This window comes from Coloeus monedula (genome assembly GCF_965178545.1).
Source record: "Coloeus monedula genome assembly, chromosome: 8".
Taxonomy (NCBI): domain Eukaryota; kingdom Metazoa; phylum Chordata; class Aves; order Passeriformes; family Corvidae; genus Coloeus; species Coloeus monedula.
The window spans coordinates 7,551,786-7,570,104 of record NC_138788.1 but is presented as its reverse complement, the minus strand read 5'-3'; the positions used below and the strand labels follow the sequence as shown (position 1 = coordinate 7,570,104).

Below are 18,319 nucleotides of genomic sequence, written 5' to 3'. Positions count from 1 at the left end.
GCCAAGAAAAAGCTCAAACATATGCTTAAATCTAAGCAGAATGTGTCCCACATGCTTTAAATCAGGAACAAGAGTTTTCCCATATCACAGTCATAAAGAATAAATCTTTTCATATTTCAGTTTGATGGTATTTCAGGTTCCCAGCCTTCAGCTTTCTGCTTTTGCAAATTTCAGAAGGGCCCCAGGTGCCTGGAAATCCTGCAAGAGAGATGTCCCCATTTTCTAGTGATTGTCACTTTGCTGCCATCAGAGATGTCCACATCCCTGGTTTTCTCTCAGTGTATTGCTGCTTCTCCACGTGGGAAGAGGAAAGGAAGGCCCTGCACGAGTAAGGGGCAAATATCTTCCCTCTGACTGTGGCCACCAAGGAGCTGTGCCCCATCCAGGCAGATGTGGCCCACACAGCTCCCAGTGTCAATATTAGTATTATTCACTACCCCAAGGAATGAAACTGAAGTCTAAAATCAGCTTCCCACAGATTAAGTGAGCAACCTCCATAGCCTCCCACCACTGCTCTGTGCTTCCCCAAAACGAGCTGAGGCTTTCCACACGTGATGTCAGAGCCTGACACGGGTGTACCACAAGCTGACTCTCAACTCATGGGAAGCAAGAAAACTGCACCTGTCTCAGAGAATGAGATTTCTCAGTGCTGAAAAGGTGGTGAAGTTTGTGGCCCCTAGAGACTCACTCAGAGACATGGTCAAACCCAACACAAAACCCAAACTCCTCTGCACAAAATAATTCATATTTTACCAGGCTCAGAGTCATCCCAGCAAAAACAAGTAGCTGTAAATGCCTCTAGAAACCTCAAAACCAGTACAGAGAAATGCACAGGTGTTTTTTGTAGTTCTTCCTGGATTTATGAGACATTTAAAGACTGAAATGATGGCTATGCCACTTCTCCCAGCAAACCAGACACGGCTACACCAGGGTGAACAACCACTTGGCTCCAAATCTGATCCAAGATGTGCAATTCACATAGGAACAGAAATGAGTCATGAGAACAACAAAAGGACTAATTTAATAGGAAAGAGTGAAGTATTTGTAGTTTGGTTTGATAGCATGTAAGGAGGCAGCTGCAAGGCTACAAACAGCTGAAGAACTAATTCACTAATGACTAAAAAATATTTAGGGTGATTTATTGCATTGAACTGGAGCTAGACAGGAAGGAAAGGATGAAAACAACACGTGTCAGATTTGTACACTTCTGGTACTCATTTGGATGACACCTTCCAGGGTGCATAACACAGCAAAAACTCTCCTTAATAAAATAAAAACAAAACTGATTTTTAAAAAAGACAAAAAGAAACAGTAAATGCTAGCAACACTTTGTACAGGAACTGTACTAAGTTCTACATCTTTCACAGCTGTATCAATCATGAGTCTTACACTCTGGAGAGAAAGGTTTACAGCAGCCATGAAGTACCACCTCTCTCTTGTTCAGGTGGATGTTTTTGCTTGCTGTTTTAGGGATGCATTTAATCTTTCATTTTACTGTTCCTTTCACACTAAAAACACTGGAGTAAGATGCTCTTCTTTCTGGAAGATGCTTTCTTTCTTCTTTCATTGGATTCTGGAGATACTGAAATCATTAAGGTGAGTAATGGCTTTTGTATTTCTGTGTGACAAGCATTTATATTTTCAGTCTCGTGTGCTGAGCTGATCTTACTCTATACAGAGAGTTTTGGGTGTGCTTTTTCATTTTCACCAAGATTAATTGCTCTGCTAGGCAAATGCAGGTTTTCTGATTGTCACCAGGAAACACAGGGCTTACAAATTAATAACTATGGTTTGGATCCTACTCTCATTAAAAGTCAATCACAAAATATCCATTAACTTCAAAAGCAGCAGGAACAAGCCCTAGTTTTCCATCTGTGCTGAGTACATTAAAATTATTTCAGGCCTTAGCTGAAATTTTGAATAATTGCAGGCACCCTTATTTTGTATAATTTACATCCTGTAAAATAATGAAAATTAAATTCTCTCTGTGGCTACTACTCAAATATATGTCTCTCACCCTCCTTTATAGACTCTGGCTTTGGCAGAATTATCCTTTTCTCCATGACAGAGATGGCAAAGATGCTATAAGCAATATGCACATTTGAGGCTTGTGGACATAACAAAAAAACCCCATCTAAATACTAATTATCATAACAGAGCTCCTACCAGACTTCAAGGGGGAGATCAATTTGCATGAGCACTGTGCTGTTTAAAAAACAGACCAGGACGTGAATTTTTGAATTATGCACAACACCACTTTTAAAGTTGTATAAAATTCAAATAAAACCACATCATTTTAAAAGCTAGGAAAAATGTTTGAAGATAACATAAGCAAATTCACATCCCATTTCCTCTGCAAAGCCCAAAAAGGAGCACTGCATTCTGCAATTTGCAAATCTCACTCCAGTCCAGCTCTGATCACACTAACCCCAACCCCACGAAATTTATGTGTTCATGCCACATGTGCTCCTGCCCATCAACCTCACACTATTCTGTGGGGTGAAACTCCTTTTCCAGATTCACCTTCAGTCTATCCTGGCCCAATACTCCTCCCATGTGTCCAGTCCAGGAGTCAGTTCCACCCTTTCCACCATGAGGGTGACCTAGAAGGTTAACAGCTCATACATGGAAGTCTCAGTTCCCTGCCAGGGGACTGATTCAGCCTGTCCAGAGTTACGCCACACGAGTTCACAACAACACATCTCTGCACCAGGAAAACAGAAGGCTCCTTTCTGAGGCTTTCCCAAATGGCAAAAAGCATTATGAACTACAAACACCTCAATACACTGCTGCAGGTGGATGCTTCAAAAGCACACCTATGACTCCTCAGAAAGCAATGCAGAACTGCAACGGGCTTTGGGGTGAACATAAAGTCCACACCTGCAAGGAATGAAAAATCCACTTTGAAGGGCCCACGGGTACTCCCTGGGCAGTCCCTGGATGCTGGAATAGGAAGTCAGACAGAGAGCCAGGGTAGCAGTGTCTGTCCCATCAGCCCCAGCCCTTATTTAACCCAGCCAGCACTTGTTATTCTTACTACGAGCAGCTCTCGTACTCAGCAGGCACAGTCCTCACTGGGGCTGCAGCAAGAGCTGCTCTTTTCTTGCTCCTCTATCCTCTCCCCATCCCCCCTTTTGCTTTTTTTTCTTTAATTGCATTTCAACCCAAAAGCTTGCTCAGAGACTTTTCCACGCCTTGATACAAGTAACATTGGAACCATAAACACCAGTATTTTAATGCCAACATTTCTGAAGAAATTGTTCTTAGGAGCCAGTCAATCATTTCCCAGCTTTCTCCCTGCTCACCTGGCTGCCTGTGCAGGTGAGGAAATGCAGCCACTCAGGCTCTGTCTCACCCATGCAGGTCTGCATGGGAACATCAGCACTTCTGCTGCTTCCCTGCTGCCTCCCACTCATCCCTGAGTTGTAGCAGTTCAGCAAAAAGCCTGGAAACCACAAGAGTTCCCACCTGAACTGTGGTCTCAAACGATACTTGAGTTGCAAACTTAAATACTGAAAGCCTTGCTAGAGCTTGGCCTCCCCTCAGGGAAGCACAGAAACCTCGGGAGACTCTGGCTGACCCCAAGATCCAGGGCAGCCCAGAGCTACCAGCATTTCCACTTCTAAGAACAATCATAGGTCTGACAATTGCCGCTCTACAGCCTCTGCCAAAAATAGAATTATAGAATCACAGAATAGGGATCAACGCTGGGACCAGATAATTCCTGTTAAGTGAAACCACTTCATTCCCAATTTATTTGGGGAATGGTGAAGATGGGGAACTTGCAGGAATTTTTCTTTGGCAGAAAACTTCACCCCATAGTGTAGTTCTGAATTCCACACTGACTTGAAATGCAGCCTTTGCTGAAGCATTGACCTTCCCACTGCCCAGGAGTGCCTTGTTTCAGCCTCCTCTCTCTGTAACAGGCATCTGAGGAAAGCACCAGGCTCTGCTCAGGTAACTGCACACAGCCTGCAGCCCACTCCAGTTTTGCTGATTGCCTTTGAGAAGGCAGTTGGCAGGAGCAGCTGTTTGTAATCATGTGTATTGTTCCATACCAGCTTTTCTAGTCTCTTTAAAAAAAATGCAATTCCTTTATTTGTTCCCAAGACCTGCATATAACTTTTATCTACCAAAGGTGCAGATTATACTGCTCTCCCATCCAAACCCAGCTACACACAATGACCAGAGCGGTATTCAGTGTAATCACTGGCAATAGTATTAGAAATTCATGTTCTGGAAATAAAATGAAAATGTTTCCTTCCATGCAGATGACGTTTCATCTACTAAATTGATGCTGATACATGATAAACACCTCTTGAGATTGAAACCCTTGCTTCACAGGCCAGGTATAGCTTAGCCAAAAACAAGACACTATTCCCTCATTCTTCTGGCTGCAAATCTCCTCACCAAGTCTACTCTTCCATTTTCCTCAAATGCCACAAAATCTTTCCTTTATTATTTCAGTAGTTACCACAAAATCAAAGTAACCCCTCAAAGAAGCAATCCACACTTCTACATCATATTTTTGTGGATTGTTGTTCTTACATGGCCTGTTCTGTTCTCTGTCACACATCTGTTTATTAGCATCCCTTGTTAGAATACCCTAAACTTAGATTTCTCTGCTTAACAGGGACTGTACTGAAAGGTTTTTCAGATTTCAGCAGTCTTTAATCCATATTTAGACAAGTTAAAATGATTTGGTTTTTAGCTGCCTCACACTCACCAGAACAGATTTCTTAAAAACCTCTGTAGAGTCTGGAGGTATTGAGACCTTTAGACCCAATGAGACAAATGGCAGAGGTTGTAGCCCCCTGCAGAAACTAAGTTAAAGCAGAAGTACCAACAGGCTGCACTAGAAACAATCAACCTTGATCCTTCATCTGAGACAGAAATAAATCCTTCTTCTCCTGTCCTCTGCCTACACATCTGATATACAGAGAGAGCCTGCCCAGGGGCACCCCTGCAGCAGTGTCCCCCTCTCCTCCTCTCCTTGGACAGCACAGGCAGGGGGCAGCTGGTGGTGACCCTTAGGAGGAGTCAGCAGACACAGGGACCCTCAGACTGGAACTGGGAACTTCAGCACAGGTACGTGGAAGTGCCCTGCCACAGCTGGGTGGTGGGAGTGTCCTTTCAAGGACAGTTGAGACAGTTGGAATAAATAAAGAGTGCATTGTGTACGTGAGGCCAGAGACCACGCATTATTCTTGTTTACTCTATGTTTAAAGTTCCTTATTTAGCAGATTTGGCCCTTGTGGATAGCAGGCTTTCTAAGGAGCTACTGTGGTGTCGAACAAGAATAAACAGCATAGGGAACAATAGTTTAATACTGGGCAAACTGCAAAGGCCAAACTGTTGAAGTGGACAGGGGAGCTTTGCTGTGGTTGCTGTTTTACTCGTGCACGCCCCACTCTGGTTCTTATCGTTTAAGCCTGTGTGCTTTCATCACATTCCTTTCAAAATTAACCAGTTATTTTATTACCTACCTGTACACCAACATCCCACCAGCAGAGCCACTGGGGAGGTCTGACTCACACTCAGTAAGCTCTTCTTCACAAGAAATCCATGGGATTCTTTCCTCGCATGAGGAATGCCAAAAAAAGAGAAGGCGGGCTTCCTAATTAGAAACACTTCCTGAGATGCAGTCCCCACTGCACATACAAGCATTGGAGGGCAAAAGCACTTCGTTGTCCAAGCTAATTAAATGCTTTTTCATTCTGCTAGACCTTCCTTTGAGAACACAAATTAAGATCATTTACAATGTTGCTCCTAAAAGCTGTGGTGAAGGCAACCAGTATATGTCACATAAAGCACCAAAGTGCCATTGGACAGCAGCTGTCACTGCTGTCCCAGTCCTGACTGCAAACAAACCTTGGAGCCAGCGAGTTCTAGCTATCAACCAGCTGTGCCCTGAGCCACTGAGCATCCCTGGGATGGACTGCTGCTGCTCCAGACCCTCCAAAGGGAGACAGAGACTCTGCCACAGAGTACCAAGGCTGTCATGTACCTCAAGACAGATGACAAAGAGCAGAGACCTGGCTCACCTGACAAAAACTCTGTGCACAGAAAAGCAGAGCCAAACCAGCACCTGAGCATAGGCAATTTGTAAAGCAGTGCCCCCAGATTTTTTAGGACGCACCTTCACTGGTGAGCTGAGTGATTTGAAACCCCATTTTTAGCCTTTTGCATGGCCATGAAGGATGAGGATAGAAATTCTGACTTCCAATATTTACCGGAACTGAGTTACTTCATCACCAGCTGTGTTACCTGCCATCAGGACTTGGTTAATGCCTGACCTGAACACACAGTGCCCTTCCCAGCCCTGGAACAAGCACAGTTGCCAAAGCACCCAGAGTCTAAACTACACATCAATAGACACCCTTGATATAATCAGGTGTGAAGGTTCCCATTCCCATTTCACAATGGGAATGCAGCTCTGAGAAACAGAGGCAATTGAGCACTGGGGGGAAAAGAAAAGATGTGGAGAAGTATTTTTGAAACTTGGCACAGAGGAACTGAAGTTTCTAAACTGAGGATGTTCTTTCTGCTTCAGATGTAAGGGGTTTAAAGAATGATGAAATTTGCATTCTTATCTTTATCCCTTCTTCTTTCTCCAAACAGTCCTAGACATATAAATATAGAATACAAGTGCCAAAGAGAGCCAGGAGTCTGAATATTTTATGCAAAATGCAGCAAATGAATTAGCCTTTCCTACAGTTAATCAGAAGTGAAATGTGCTGTGTTATCCCAAGGCTTACCTTGGTTGGAATCTCACGACTGCTTCCTGGCATTTTAAACCCACATTCTGTGCATAGTTATTAGCTGAGGATGCAGCCTTCCCCTGCCACTCTGAGAGGCCTGGCAATGCACACTCCAGCTCCTGCACAAAGAGGAAAAAAAACAAAAATTGAATGCGCCCTGTCAGTACCAATCCAATCTTAGCTGAATATTTTGCTTCAGAAAAAAATTGTTCTGTGAGACCAGATGCTGATTGTGGATCCTTGCTGTTTTTTGGTAATAATCTGGAAACAACTGGAAAACACAGAGGATAAAAGGTTCTAAGCAAAGTAGTATGTTATTTCACTGGAAAACAAAAGCAGACTGTAGCCCATTTTCTGTTTATTACTTAAATAACAGATGTCAGCTTCAGAGCTAAGAGGTTCTATACACAGAATACATTAGAAATTATTTACTCACATGTCAGTAAGATTTTATTACTTGGGTATCATCAAAAAAACTCAGGCTGACAAAGGCAAATGCAGTTCACTTAAATAAGATTTGTAAAGTTTAACCATTTTCCTCTTTCCCTTCCCTAGAATATGTGTAGCTTTGTGAATGGAGTGTTACTCTGGGAGGAGAGAAAGGCAGTGAGGGGGAAAAAAGTCACATCACCCAATCTGCTACACAGAAAATAAAAAAAGCAATTTAGTCCAAAAAACTGAGTAAAAGAATAGGAATGCAAAAAGTATCCATTTAACTCGAAGCTTTTGAAAACCAGTTGTAGGGCTGTGGCAAGATGTGTTTGACACATCCTAATTTTCTTACCTATAGAACGGGTTGTAATATTTCCCTTGCATTGCAATGAAATAAGTTAATGGAGATCTTTGAAAATGTGATAATCAAAGTGAGGCTTTTTCCCTACGTCTTTATTAGCTTTTGTAATCCAATATTTTAGTCTAATAGTTAAAAAAATTAAAATACAATGTGCTCTGCGAAACAACAGAGTTCCCTTCCCTGGTAAAGCAATGTACCTGACCTTGCTGCAGTTCCAAAGCTTTGCTGGATGCATGGAAGTCAGAAGTTTGGATAGGATTGTTCAGATGGGTACTTGCAGGGCAGAGAGAACAGGGCAATTCCAGCTGCTTTCTGCTGGATGATGGGGAAAGCTGAGGACAAGAACATGTGCTGGCAATAAACCCTTGCTTGCAGGCTTGATGCTTGAGGACTTGGGTGGTTTCGGTTGCTTATGTATTTTTTTTTCTCTTTTATGTCCCTGTTGCTGCTGATAAATCATGTCATTAGGGTGTTAACCAGTAACACCAGGGAAACACCCTCGATGGAACCTCTTTCTAAAGAGCAGTGAAATCCTGATGTGTCACAGGCACCAGCAGCAGAGTCCCATCTTCTACTGCATTTCTGTTTCTTTTTCCCTAAAGAGGGTGACTTCTACAATGAAGTTGCATCATAACAAACATAAACGGAGTATACCCAGAATCTGAAGCAAAACTTGCAGACTGCCTGATGAGTTCACAGGTTTGTGCAGCTGGTGTGTCAACATCACCTCCAGTTTTTGATTACTGTGCACTTAAAATCACAGTTTTAGTGTCAAGTTATTGGAAGTTCTTTGACACCCAAGCAATTTTCCCACTTCATTTATACTCAAAACACTAAACTTAACTCAGCACTTTTCAGTATTCTCATCTCTAGGCACTGATTGTCAATCCACCATTTCATTTTTGTATTTACCTTGATTATAAGACCTTAAAACTGAACTTTTACTGTCTCTGCATATTAGCTATTAGTTTAGTGTCCTTTTATAAATATGTCTCAGTATCAATAGGGAATTTGAGGATGACTCATTTAAGAATCTATATTCATGACTGTGCACCAAAGGTGAGTGACAGGAGAAAGGATTGGGCAAGGAAAGCAGATTTTCTGTTCCTGACCAAGACTTCCTATTTCTTACCATCTGTTTTCACCCTGGCTCCCTGGAGTATGTTCTGGACATATGCTTCCTCACCTCTTGAAGTCAAATAAATCCTAATTAATTTGATTTTCTATAGATTAGTGTTACAGAATTGCTAAGGAAGCTCCTGGAACCATGGGAAAGAGGAAACCAAAGAGCTGGAGTGCAGCAGTGCAGCCACATTCCAGCAGCCCCCTCTCTTCCCATACTTTGTTTGGAAAGGTTAAAGGTGCTTCCAGAGCCAGCTCCTGCCCCCATGAAAATAACTGCAGGCAACATGCAAAGTACAGCTTTACTCTGGTGGCATTTTGTCATCTGATGAGTGGTCAAGTGAAGTCACCTGATGCTGCTCTTTTATTACACTCGGGTTTGTTAATCATCAGTGTAAATCTAATAACCTTTTCTTCATGAAGACCTAGGGCACATGAGCACAGTGCTACACTTGTGCCAAAAATATCAGAGGCACAGGAATCACACTTCAGCTGACTGAGAGCCTTGTGAAGCTCAAAATCCCCAAGATGGCCATCTTTCCTCTACTTGATCACAGTGGTCTGTTCCCTCAGGGACCTTTCTGCAATGGAAACCCCTTGGATTCTCACAACTGAAAGGCACAGGAAAATGGTTCCCATCCAAACAGACTTTAATCTTTCCAACACATGCAGCAAACTTACTCATCTCCCCATAGCCTCTTCTAATTTTAAAGGGACAATTCTCTGTAAAAGCAACTCATGGGCTTATAACGCATAGGAGTGAATAGCAAACAGTTCCTTGGCTTATCAGCAACACCTTTATCAGAGACTCTGTCACTGCTCTGGTGTCCCTGTTTCTGATGCCACAGAGAAGTCCGGCTGGGGAAGTAGGAGACTGCTGGAAAAGCGCTCTGTCAATAATCCCAGGAAAACAAGGATGAACAGTTTAATCATGATGTACAGTGCATCATGCTTTTCTTTCATAAATGCATGTGCTCATAAAATGCTGTTTGTCACATGGGCACCAGCTGCTTGGGAGCACATCATTTATCCCTGCAAATGGCTTGGTGGCAAGGGGTTTCACCAAGGAAGGTTCATGCAGTTACAGTGTTCCATCACTTCTGTCCTTCCTAATTCAAGCCCTTGAGTCATGTGAAAATTATCTGCCTGGCACCGTTTTTCCTTCCAGAGGCTGCATACCTAAGTTGCACTAGTATTTTATGGCAGTCTAATTATATACTCAAAAAATTTCCCATGAAAAAATATCACCATCTCCAGTTAACCCCTTGGGGCCATGTAAAATGTCACAGAGCAGCAAATCTGTGCTGTGTTGGCTTTCATTGGGTGAGGGGTACAGGCAGGACACACACAGGGGGCTCTGAAGAGGCTGAAAAAGCAACAGATGACCTATGAGACAGACCTTGCCCTGTTCACTGCTTCTTCATGACTGTTCTTCCTGATCTGCTTCCACTTGCTCTTCACAGGGCAAAATTCCCATCATTTTTTCTGTTCAGCTGATAAACATGCACACCTCATCTCTCTGCAGGTTAAATAATATTTCCTAGTAATGCAGTACAGTTGCAAAAAAAAAACCCAGTTATTGCTTTGTCTCTGGGATGAGCTCCAGAAGAACAGGCTGGAAGGCTAGGGCAAGAGTCTGATATGATATTCTGAAAGGGACTGTGATGCCATTGGGATGCCATTTGCTTTTCATTTTCCTTCAGGGATTCAGAAGGATAGCTCTCACTTAGAAGGTAAGACATTCTGTCTAAAATGATGAAATCCCATTCTAAACTTGGTCCAAAATAAATCCTAGTCTATGACGGCTTTGAAGCACTTCAGAAAGGGCTTTGTAAATTTCTATCCACAACCTGGACGGGAGGAGAGACAAAAAGTAGCCACATACATCATACATCAAAGAAGAGCTGGAAATACAGACATCTGTATTTGGGTATGCACAATTTTATGTAAACACAGACATCTGTACTTACAGATGTCAGGCCTTGTGCCTACTGCAGAACAACAAATCTACCAACACTAATATTGGACATGAAATGTTTCCAGCTGAGGGGTTAAATCTGCACCAGAGCTCTACCCCTTACACTACACATCCAACGTGACTTGGGAAGCACCAGGGAAGAACAGAGGCATTTTCAGCAGCTGCTGAGAGGGGTAATTCTAGAGTCAACACTGCAAATGTGTTTCCAGAGACAGCAGCAGAAGCTTCCTCATTTCTACTCTTCCTTTACACTCTTTACAAAAGTTATGGTTCTGCTCCCCACAACTCAGCCTAGGCAGATGGGGGGCAGGGAGCACTGCTACAGACTTACTATTTAAATATGAGAAAATAGAAGATGAAGGGAAACTATGAAATCTCTCTACTGGCAGCCAAAATGCCAGTGCAAGAGATCCTTGATCAAACAAACAAAACAGAAGCTATCTAATCAAGTGCTGCAGCTACCAAGTTTTTATATTTGGTGCAAGGAAACACAGGAAAACTAAAGAGAAATATTTGCACATCTTCAGCTAGGCTCTCCACTCACTGCTGAAAGCAGTTGCAACACAACCCTCCCTGCAATTCCCTGGCTGGAAGAAATTGTCTGGTATTACAGGAAGGTTCCAGACTGCAGGTCCCTGGAAATCAGGGTAGATTATTGTGGGGTCTCAAATCACATGAATTACCAGGGAGTCCATCTTTGCATTTCAAAAGTTGCTCAGACATTGTGCCACAAACCGATCCCTGGTAAGTTTAATTCTTTACCTGACTTTCCTCATGGCTTTTTCCATTTTCTAGCTTTGCAATGGGCTTAGGTTTCCTCAGCTTTAAGTTGCCCATTTCAGGCTTTAGAGCGCAGTCAATTACAACCTGCTGCTTGTGCTGCTGGGTATCTTGCAAAGGCAGCTGTCTTTCCTCTAAGACAGCAGAGTTGTCCGGGTAATTTTCTTTGTTATCATCGTCTCTGTAAGAAAATAAAATTGAAATGCATCAGGCAGGATTTCAGACACCTGTCAAAACATTATGAAAGAAGAAGAGCAACAAGTTCCTAGCTATTCATGGCGTATTGCTTTTACTAAGTTTAGTGGTCTACACATCAGTAACAGATCTAAACTACTGTTAGCATTATTACACACTCAACTGTGGAGCTACTTAAATGTTAGCTTGAGAGGTACTCTTGGGCTTCAGCCCCACAGCACACATTCCCTAAATAAAATCTGAAACTGTCTTCTTCATGCACAAGACTTCCCCCACCCAATGATTCACAGTAAACTGTAATCTCACAAAAATATCATCACATACAATAATCGTCCCTACAGCACTCTTCCCTTCGGACAGTCTCTGGCTCTGAGGGCCCTTGGACAAAAGGAGGGTGCAAGCCATTCAAAGTACTGTCCGAACAGCCGGAGGTGTGCTTGGCTGGAAGGGGCAAATATCGTGCTCCCAGTTTGGAGAAAACCTCCTCCTGTGTAAGAGCACACCTGGTAACTTAAACAGACACTGTTACTCATGGATGCTTAGTCGGGGATCTGGGACAGGTATTTTCAATCCCCACCCAGACTACAAGGTACAAGCTCTTTCCAGGGGGCCTCATCCACACCCAGTCACTCCAGCCTTAGCCTGGTCTCGTGCCTTCCGCCGGGAGCATCTCCACGGCGCCATGAAGTTACCGCAATGCAGAAGGCAAGGCTGCCTGATGAGCTGGCAGCATGAGCTGGGCGGCATTGCTGCTCCAAAATCCCTGGCCATAGCTCAGTTTTCAGGTGGGATTTCAGATGTTAACTTCAGCTGGTAACATCCTAAGGGTTAGCTCTCCTGGTGTGAAACTTCCACAGCTGAGGGAGTCAAGGGCCATTGAATTAAATCCCCCAGAGATTTTTTTTTTCTCAGAAAGCATAACTTGTTAGTTCAATGTTTTCTCCTAACGATTTTGAGCTGCCAAACTCACTTTCCATCTGTGGCCCATCAGCATCCAGATGGATGCTTGCAGGGTGCCTATGGAGTTGAACACTATTGCTGCCCATGCTTTCTCCAAGTGTGCCCCAAGGCAGTTGTTACAGTTACAGCTTTAAAGCCCATGGGCACTCCAACAATGTGCAAAAGTGCTGCTAATTTTAAGGTATAATCTGATATTAATATCTTCCTGAAAGGTTAAGGTGCATACCCTAGCAATCAATATGTGCTAACATAGCCATGAGAGAGGCATGCCTCAAGAATACTTCAGTTAAATTACAATTGGAAGGATTTGTTTTCCCAGACACATTCAGCAATGAGCATATCCTTGCACAGTTGCAAAACTCTGCTTATTACTGCTTTGTATCAGCTGCTGTACAGTAAAATCAAGTGTATAAACATAAGAGCTGCATCTGAATGACAGGAGTATACGAAGTTAAGAATAAAGACCGTAATATATTTACTTATATAATAACAAAAGTAATTAATCATATTGATCACACAAAAGTATACAAGATAACTATGCATTCCCCAGAAATACTAACAGCTTTTGCAGGAATACCCCAGAAATTCTGCATTCACTTGAGATGAAAGGTTTCTTTCTAATGATTTAACAGAAGCAGTCACGGCTTCATTTGCTGCCAATGGATTTCAGACAAAGTTTACAGGAGAATACCTGGGACTGGAACTGCCTGCTTGATCTTCATGCACAGAGTCTGAATACCCGTCACACCTTGAAAATGAATACAAGATAATTGCTCATTTTCTGCCAGCTGCAGAAATGTAGCTTTTAATAGCATGACAGTGCAGCTCAAAGTATAAACACATTTCTTCTCCTCACAGCTTAGTTAGGGTCATTTAATGCCATAGCTGCTCCATGATAGTCTAAATCTCAGAGGAAGAAGAGGGTTTGAGATGTTAAGTGTGCACAGTTTGGTATAACATTTTCAGACAAATGGAAATAATTACAAGGAGTTCAGATGTTACCATAAAATGTATGGGAAAATTACGAGAAATTCTGTATTCTAATTGCTTATAGTATACTTCACATTAACCCCAAAAATAATTAGATACAAATAAGGATGTTTTTCTCTCAAACTCACAAAAATATTAACTATCATACAGCAGTTACCCTTTGTGCAGCAGGAAAAAGAATACCCAAGTAAATTATGAAGTGAGAGCTAGTCTTAAAATGTGAATTAGCAGTACTTTTTAAAATGCCTGGACAATCATAACCAATTACATCCCCTTAAGTTACAAACAACAGAATTGTCCTAAGGCTGCCTAATCAAAAGAAGTCGGAGTAAATATGCTAAAGCACGAGCAGTGAGGGCTGAACATGACACTGTGGCTGCATGGCTGAACTTTGCAGGATGATTTGCCTGCAAAGCCCACAAGCAGTCTTTCTTCAATCAAACATGCATCCTTAAGCATGCACTCCTAAAATATGCCAACACCCAGCCTGATATTGCTGGGGTAAATTTGGGGCCCTCTCCTCACCCTCAGTTCATACTCACAGGGCACAGACACTAAGGAGGCCTGGATCCCTTGAAGTTTTCTGGCAGAGGAATCTCTTCATTATGGGCGAAGCAGCCTGTACTTTTGCTGACTTGTTAAATTTTGGGAGAACTGCCCCACTTAGAAGAGTACATTAAGTGACACATTCATAGCTCTGCATTACAATTTGATGGCAAGAGTTTTAATATATTCCTCTTTCCCACCAGTCTTCTGCTGGTGTCTATATCAAAAGCCAGACTGCAGCAGAAAATATTTAAAGGGCCACTCAAGTGTTTACACTTCCTGAATACATCAGCATATGCATGAAAGAATTTGCTGCTCACAACTGGAGCACAGAACAACAGTGGCAGATCCCTCTAATCACACAATATTCCTGTCATGAGTGCAGCTTTCCCCACATGGCAAAGTGGGGTGATGGGTGGAAGACAGGGGTTGACGTGCAAAATATATAAACTCCCTGTAGAAATCTGGTTGCCTCTGGATGTCAGTCACACCTTCCCCTCTGGCCTATCCCTGCAAGGTGTGAGCACAGGACACACTGGGGTATGAATAAGGAAGCCCAGGGTAGAAGGAACGAGGATCCTGGCTGTAGAACTAGATGGGATATTTCAGAGGCAGGAAACAATAGAAAGAAAATGCACTGTGAGGAGACAGTGCCAAGGTGGGAGCTGGATGGTCAGAGCTCCCAGCACAGACACGGGAGAAGGGGAAGGTGCCACCAGGTGGGGTGTGCACCATGGGCCAAGCCATGGCCAGCAAAGTCCAGGGATCCCCTAAAGGGACAGACTCTCCCTCCTGCATGTGCCTCAGAGAGAGGAAGTGGGAGGAAGCAGCTCTGCCACCAGTTTCACTCCCCCCTCCTCTCACCAGTCACCTCACTTGGCAGCCTTCAGTGCTGAAGGACCACCTTGGCAATGGGGAACACTCTCTGGAGGGACAAGGGATGGCTGAGCACAAGCCCAGAAACCCAGTCTGTGTGAGCACACTCCTTAACTGGGGGAGCTGAGCTGACTGTAAGGAGGTGATCTCGAAAAGCTGAAGTCCTAACTCAGCATCCAGCAACTGACAGAAGTCATAAAACAAGACACAACTTGTAAACAATGTAAGTGAGTGTGACAAAATGTATTTGAGTAACCGGATGGCAGCAGATAGGAAAGATAAGCAATAATGAGTCAGAGAATACAATGACCATACAAAATTTAAAAGATCATGAGGAAGTTCAGAAGCAACACACTCTAAAATTTCCAACAGACATTTTTGTCTGCGCAAGAATAAATAATAACCAGGAGGCTGAGAGCTCACTCACACAAGAGTGCTTGAGGCTAGGACCACAGCAGGACCTTTAAAAAGATGAAATTTTGATATAGTGCAAATAGCCATCATTAAAACATGGAGTGGTTTTACCTTGGTTTCTTAAAGAAATGCACCTTCCGTGTTCATGCCACTTGTCTGCACATACCACAACAAACATGCACACCTTCCTTTCCTCTCACCAATAACTTGTCTTGTTGTCCAGCTGTAGCTGTATTTAATTGATAGGGTGATGTTCAAGAGTTTGGTAGGTTTTTTGATAGTGTGTGGCTGTGTAGCAGAGAGAGTTCCCACCAACCAAAAAACTGCAACAGCATCTTCCTCACTCCTAAACCATCCAAGAATATGCCACAACAGCTTCAGGTCAGAAATCCAAATGGGTTGAAGCTTACATGGGGTAGGAGCTGTCTTTTGACAAAACCAGTGATGATAATCCTTTCCCTTCAGTGCCCAATCCAGCTACTGACTGATGGAATGACTCTTAAAAGTAAGTACATCCATTATCCATCTTATGGCATGGGCCAGAGCTGGGTCAGAGGTGGGATCCCAGCCTAGATGGAGTGTTGCTCTGCCTCTGGATAGTACTGCCTCTGTGTCTCTTCCAGGGTCTCTGGGTTAATGGGATCAGCTTCTTTAACTTTCTTCCATTTTCACCTTCCCATAGGAGCCATTTCAGAGCAGTGTGGAAGCTGCTTGCTTTTGCTGATTTGACCTTTCAGCTGCTCACGTGAACAGCTCCCAAACCAGGCTGCATGCATGGCTTGCTGGGAGCTTCGCACCCCCAGGCGCTCGCCTTGGCTGGAGAAATGCTCCTGAAAGTGCTGTGCCACTGGCTTTACATCATTCAGGAAGCCCTGCCTTTGCCACAAATAAAGACAGAAACTGTTAAATGACGATGTCTAAATTTGCATGGCAAGCTCTCTCTTTCTTCTGCTAAATAAAAGTAAATCTATTTTCATCTGTGTTCAGAGATGGCCAACACAAACAATGAGTGCTGAAATCAGTAAGAATTGTGTATCCTCAGCAGCTCTCAAAAACAAGATTTGGGGGAAGGCTCCAAATGAGTCCTAGAAAGGGCAACTCTGGAAACCAAGTTTGTTCAGCTGGACAATGCTTTTCAGATGTCATTGTTCACTCGCTTTGTTTTCTAAAAGCACGTTACTACCCCTTTGTTTGGAAATATAAGATTGAACACAAAACCCCACAAACCAGAACCAACAACAGCTGAAATGAGGGAGATCCAGCCCTCATGCCTGGCCCAGTCCAGCTCTGCCACTCTGCTGGCTCTCACCATGCACCCCTCTCCATCTCCCCATGGGCAGGGCTGGCATCACACTCCCAGCTTTTATACCCTCCTGGGTTTAACATGAAGCCCCCACAGAGAAAAGCCATCACCCCCAGGTCCCAGAAACCTCAGGGGTGAGGCAGGCCTGGGGGCCGCTCCAGCGGAATCTCTACAGGAAACAATGGATGTACTTTGGGGCAGAGAAAAGGGAAGAAAAAATATGAAAAATGTATTACCTGTTGTCTGGCTATTTCTCTGTGAAGAGGGAGCAACCCAGAATTTTACAGACCACAATTCATCACTTAACTAACAGGAACACAGGGAATGAAAACAAACAAGCATACAAGCAAACAAAACCCCTCCATGATTTATTATTTTCAGTGCAATCTTTCCATATCTGCCCCAATCACAAGTCCCACAAGAATTGTGACTAAATTTAAATATTAAATAAAGCAAGGAAATATAAGAAAATAAAGCAAAGCAGCATAAGGGAGGGAAATTCCTTAGATCCCTTTGAAATATTACTTTTCCTGTAGTGGTTATGACAACACTTAGGGATGGCTCAGATGATTACAACTTGGCCTGCTTTCAGAATGTACCCAGTTCCCACAGCACTCAGCAAACAGCTCACTGTCCAGCCAGAGTGGTTTAAATTATGAGCATTTTAGCAGTGTAAAACTCACCTAATATACAAACAAATCCATACATCATTTTCCTCCTGACAAACAGCTTGGCACCTTACTGCTGCAGAATCCTCCCCAAAAGCTTTTGGAACAATCAAAAGCATGCAAAACAATAATATACAGAACACCAATATTGAAGTGGTTTAGACTAAAATAAGACAAAGACTATTTCATTTGCAATAGTTCCTAGAGCCTTTGCCTTTCTAACTTTCTAATGTCCTCCCTTGTTCTGTTCTGTTGTCTCTGTAAAACAACAAGAAAAATCAACACATACATCCTTACGATTATGATATATACAAAAGGCCTTCTAAGGAGTTTATGTAATTGATTACAAAGAAATGACGTCTTTGGTACTTGGCCTGTGTAAATAATATATTTTTAAATATTTGCTGATAATTTTTTTTCCTAAAAATGCTTGTGGTAAGTAGAGACCATGTGTCCTTAGAAAACAGACATGCTTGTGTTTGACGGGATCATCAGTACTAGCAAGGAGCAATATTTTAACAGGAGGTTTATCCCACACTGAAAATCATGCATTTAAACATGTGTGATGTGCACCCAGCACATATTCTCCCAAGAAAGGTATTTCACTGCTAAATGGTCACAGAGCATTTAAAGACAGCTGCTTTATGCAATCCTTCCCATACAGTCAATAATATATTTAGATTACTGAAAACACAATCAAAATATATGACAGATAGCTTGGGACTTCTCACATACCACTTACAATTATTCTGTACGGTACCTAAACTCATCATTCTTGTTTAAAAATAAGGACATCTTTAAAGTGTTCACTTACTCTGCTAAAGCTGTCGTGTTGAAGGACTTATCCTGAATGCTGAAACAGAAACAAGAAAACATCAGATAAATCAGCAAGGCAGGCAGGCTCCCTGTATCTTCCTCAGTTGTAGGAACACA

General features: G+C 42.8%; 1 protein-coding gene across 7 annotated transcripts in view; it reads right to left on the bottom strand.

Annotated features, from left to right (window-relative positions):
* The window catches only part of FAM13C (family with sequence similarity 13 member C), a 113,960-nt gene that overhangs the window by 28,785 nt on the left and 66,856 nt on the right, over positions 1–18,319 (bottom strand). For 6 of the 7 annotated variants that reach the window (XM_082286571.1, XM_082286572.1, XM_082286574.1 and 3 more), the window contains 4 exons: positions 18,201–18,239; positions 13,281–13,337; positions 11,417–11,615; positions 6,759–6,880 (listed from right to left, as the gene is read on the bottom strand). In XM_082286571.1, the coding sequence (XP_082142697.1) occupies positions 6,759–6,880; positions 11,417–11,615; positions 13,281–13,337; positions 18,201–18,239 (417 nt within the window). The remainder of the gene's footprint in view (positions 1–6,758; positions 6,881–11,416; positions 11,616–13,280; positions 13,338–18,200; positions 18,240–18,319) is intronic. The other variant, XM_082286573.1, reaches the window with a different exon arrangement.